The 1,938-nt window shown below is 36.0% G+C and overlaps 1 protein-coding gene across 1 annotated transcript in view; it reads right to left on the reverse strand.

The window, feature by feature from the left end:
* LPCAT2 (lysophosphatidylcholine acyltransferase 2) overlaps nt 1-1,938 on the reverse strand; it is a gene marked incomplete at its 3' end in the record, with an annotated part of 161,541 nt that overhangs the window by 116,932 nt on the left and 42,671 nt on the right. The window contains exons 7-8 of the mRNA XM_012652655.1: nt 1,518-1,524; nt 1,056-1,179 (exon numbers count right to left, since the gene is read on the reverse strand). Coding sequence (XP_012508109.1) covers nt 1,056-1,179; nt 1,518-1,524 — 131 coding nt within the window. The remainder of the gene's footprint in view (nt 1-1,055; nt 1,180-1,517; nt 1,525-1,938) is intronic.

Here is a 1,938-nt window from a genome sequence, read left to right on the forward strand (position 1 = left end):
CAAGTACTCAGGAGGCTGAGGCAGGAGGATTGCTTGAGCCCAGGACTTGGAGGTTGCAGTGAGCTATCATGATGCCACTGCACTCTACCCAGGGTGACAGAATGAGACTCCGTTCCCCGCCCCGCAAAAAAAAACCCACTGGAAAATATACCGTAGCTTACATCACATTCTGTTTTTGCCTTGTAGAATTAAACAAATAACCAAACACATATTTCTTCTGTGCCCAATTTCAGTGACTATCTAAACTTTTCAAATCTAGGGAGTATTGTGAACATAACACCCAAACAAAGGCAAAACATGGTTGTTATCTAGAAGATATAAGTAATATTTTCTGTAACAGTTATCAAAATGTTATATTTTAATATTGAACTTTGATATAGTAACTGGTTCTGCAGCTCCTTCTGAGGGAGGATGCCAAAGTCTATTAAATCAATAAATTCTGCAAATTCCTAATAGGACTGAGAACAGAATGAACTATAATAAGAAGGGTGTGGGGGTTACACCTTTTATACCAGGTAGGACAAAAGAAATGTTCTAAATGTTTTAAACTACATAACAAAAGCACAAAGGAGGGTTTTAACCTTTAAAAAAAGAAATACGTACCCAGAAAAGAAAGGTAGAACTAGAGTAAGCACTTAAAGTTCAGTGATGGTCAGAACTGCTATTAGACAAGACAATTTATGTTTCACATGTGAAGTTCTGGCCACCATGTATCAATCCCACCTAACGATGCTACCTTTGTAAAAGAAGGTGACAGGACTGACTACTCTGAGCCATTTCTGAGTAAGGAGGTGGATCTGTGTGGATCCACATTTATTATCCCTTGGTCTCCTCCTGTGACCAGTGTATATATCTCCAAGTTAACTGTTCTTGAAAAAAAAAAAAAAAAGTAGATGAATAAAATGGAAGATAAATTCACAACCCTGACTTTCCTAATAAACACCAAGTGTGTCCTAGAGCTGAGCATTAATAAAGCAGGAGAAAATAAACAAGCAGGATTTCAAATCCCTTTTGGACAACTTTATGAAACTGTAGGAATTTAAAAATACACTTACTTCAATTTCCGGCTAATTTTAGTAAATTCCACCAACCCAGCTTCCATAGGCAATGTTAGCTGTCCTGCTGAAATCATCAATCTGCAGTCTTCATAGGTATGATCTGTTACTGGTATTCCCAGAGCTCTAAAAGTATTAAGAAGCAGACTGAAATTCAGTTTTCTTAAAAAGCAATGATTTTTCATTAGGCCTGTACTGGTTAACAAACAACAGTAAACAGAAAAGTATTTATTACTTTTTAAACCAGTAGCACTGGCTTTTCTTTCAAAAGAGACGTATTTCTCTACTTCTTCAGACTTACTGTGGCCCAAGTTAATCTCCTTATGTCTGCATGCTTCTGTCTCTGTAGCTGATCATTTTCGTTTTGTGTTTTAACAATAATCATAGTTGACTTGAGTTTCGTGGAAAGTAATCGGAAGACTCAAGATCAAATCCTAGTGGAATCTTTTACCAACTGTGGACCTTCTGCCTTTAACCTAAGCCTCACTTTTCTCATCTGTACATAGGAATAACTACTCTATTTACTCCAAATGGTTACTGGAAGGACAAAATAGGGATACCTGTAGAGGTACTGTTTAAACAGATAAACAGCATTTGTATGTACTGCAAGTGAACAATCTATCCAAACTGCTAATAATCTGTGTTTTTTCATCTTTTCTAACTAGGAATCACCTTCTTGCTATATAGCCATCTTCTAAAAATACTGAAATCAATTGATAATAAACTGATATTTCTTCTAAACCTAAACATCCTGCATCCTCAAAAGAGAGCGTAACTCCTACTAACTACTTCGCTATTGCTCAGAGATCAAATGATTGTGAATTAGATTTGGAAAACATATATATTAATAAAAACTCTAAAAACACTGAGTGCAGTACATAAA

Source organism: Propithecus coquereli, unplaced genomic scaffold, assembly GCF_000956105.1.
Source record: "Propithecus coquereli isolate 6110/MARCELLA unplaced genomic scaffold, Pcoq_1.0 Scaffold395, whole genome shotgun sequence".
NCBI classification, from domain to species: Eukaryota; Metazoa; Chordata; class Mammalia; order Primates; family Indriidae; genus Propithecus; species Propithecus coquereli.